Consider the following 1,888-nt stretch of genomic DNA (forward strand, 5'->3'; position numbering starts at 1 on the left):
AGTATTCGATTGTACTTTGATGATAAAGTTTTAGGACTCTAAGGGGATATCCCATATTAATACAATTTTCTTTGAGAGGATATTTTCGCCAAAGTTGTCCATCTGGAAAAAGCTTGTGCCATTCTTCTTCGGGCTCCCAAAGACCTTTAACATCTCGATTACCTCCAATTCCTTCGACCGAGAACAAATCATGCCTCGTCATTCATATTACTCTCCTCCGTGCAGCGATTGAACTATAGTGCGAAACATGGATGTCCACTTGATTTTCCAAAGCAATCCGGGTTGAATTTGTACGCCACTCGCGCGCAACTTCAATGCAACGCTTCAATCTTCTGCCACTACCTCCATTTGCCTTTAGGTACTTCGATGATTACCCTTGTTACCGGAGATTGGTTTGTTGTTATGTTCCACACCAACTGTTTGTCGAAGTTCCTGAGTAGCTTCATTCTCGCAAACCCATTTGTGTTGTTCTTTTGGGTCCCAGTTTTCACTAACAGACCTTTGTTTCGATCTCTTTGAAGCATTGTCCGGTGATATCTCTTTTGCCCCTCTCTTTCTTGGGACCAATATGTTGAGAGTGTCCTGTACAAGGACAACCATGGCGGGCGATGATATTTCCATGGAAAGTAGCAATCTGAAACGCCGAAAGATCAGGAGTCTGCCAGACTCGGTGCTCCTCCATATTCTGTCCTTCCTGCCCATGAAAGACACCGTGAGGACCGTGATGGTCTCGAGATTCCGTTGCCTCTGGACTTCTGCCCGCCACTTATCTTTCGATCACCATGCTTACCACAACTGCAAGGAGGAGGACACTTTTAGAGTCAACGACAGATTTGTGAATTTTACCGACCATGTGCTAAATCTGCACGAGAACCCCACAATCAATTCGTTCCGTCTTAATTTAAACTATGCGGCTGACGTGTACCCCGATGATCCTCAATATGGGGGTGGTGCAACTGAGGAGACAAGAAGGTCGGACAAAATCGGTACTGGATTCGTTTTGCAGTGAGGAGAAAGGTTAAGTTCCTCGATTTGAACTTCTTAGGGTGTGCCGAGGAGGTCCCAAAATATCTTTACGCGTTGCCCGGCGTTATTCTTAAGTGTAGCTGCTTAGTACGGCTGAAGCTGGCTTCTTGTGAGGTTGGACCAGAGGGACAGGTCTAACTAAGGTCGCTTAGAAATTGTTTATGAAGCAAATTGACTTAACTGACAACTTTTTGGCTGACATCCTATCTCGTAGCCCACTGCTAAAGGAATTGTCTCTTGGAGATTGCAATGGCCTCTACAAGCCCAAATTCTGTAGGGTCCCATCTATTGAAGATTAATATTTGGTAGAATTCGAGGGTTTGACAAAGCTTGATCTTGCACGATCAGATATAAAACATCTAACCATTGTTTCCTTGTGGGATTTGGAGCTAGTTTGTCCTAATGTGAAGATTCTGGATATTGCTGGGTGCACAATGAATGTCAAGGTAACTGACATATCATCAATATTTGATACGTCGTCCTACGTCGGTTTGTCGAGCTGTACGGTGATTATCGTGAGTTTAGACCGCTTCTGAAAAAGCTCGGCTGCAATCCTTATTTTATGCCATGCGATTGGTGCATACCGGTATGGTTTCTCGACCCTGATTTGTCTTTGCTTTGAGGTACTTTCGAATGATTTGGGTCCCGATACTTGAGCTAAGGAGTATTATGTTTTGTTTAATAGGATATTCTCACATTTCAACTGTCCTAAAATTTGTAGAATATGAAGTAGGGTGAACTTATTTTGAGCAGGTCTCATTTGTAACAGGCAGTGGTTGTGCCGTTTCTCTGCTTTGGCTTCTGTCTTCATTTGCTTGTTTTATGCTTCAGTTCAAGAGATAACGTCCTGGATGAAGAGTAA

General features: G+C 43.5%; 1 protein-coding gene across 1 annotated transcript; it reads left to right on the plus strand.

Annotated features, from left to right (window-relative positions):
- Positions 1-598: 598 nt before the first annotated feature.
- LOC125314721 (F-box protein At3g59000-like) lies at positions 599-1,888 on the plus strand. The gene is made up of 3 exons (XM_048277668.1): positions 599-986; positions 1,336-1,472; positions 1,796-1,888. Exons 1-3 carry the CDS (start codon positions 599-601, stop codon positions 1,886-1,888), a joined length of 618 nt encoding a protein of 205 aa, XP_048133625.1.

Source organism: Rhodamnia argentea, chromosome 1, assembly GCF_020921035.1.
Source record: "Rhodamnia argentea isolate NSW1041297 chromosome 1, ASM2092103v1, whole genome shotgun sequence".
Lineage (NCBI taxonomy): Eukaryota > Viridiplantae > Streptophyta > Magnoliopsida > Myrtales > Myrtaceae > Rhodamnia > Rhodamnia argentea.

Coding starts and splice junctions, on each gene's coding strand:
- LOC125314721 (XM_048277668.1), top strand. CDS start 599: ATGGCGGGCGATGATATTTCCATGGAAAGTAGCAATCTGAAACGCCGA. Junction 987..1,335: donor AAGAAGGTCGGACAAAATCG/GTACTGGATTCG, acceptor AATATTTGGTAG/AATTCGAGGGTTTGACAAAG. Junction 1,473..1,795: donor GGTGCACAATGAATGTCAAG/GTAACTGACATA, acceptor CATTTGTAACAG/GCAGTGGTTGTGCCGTTTCT.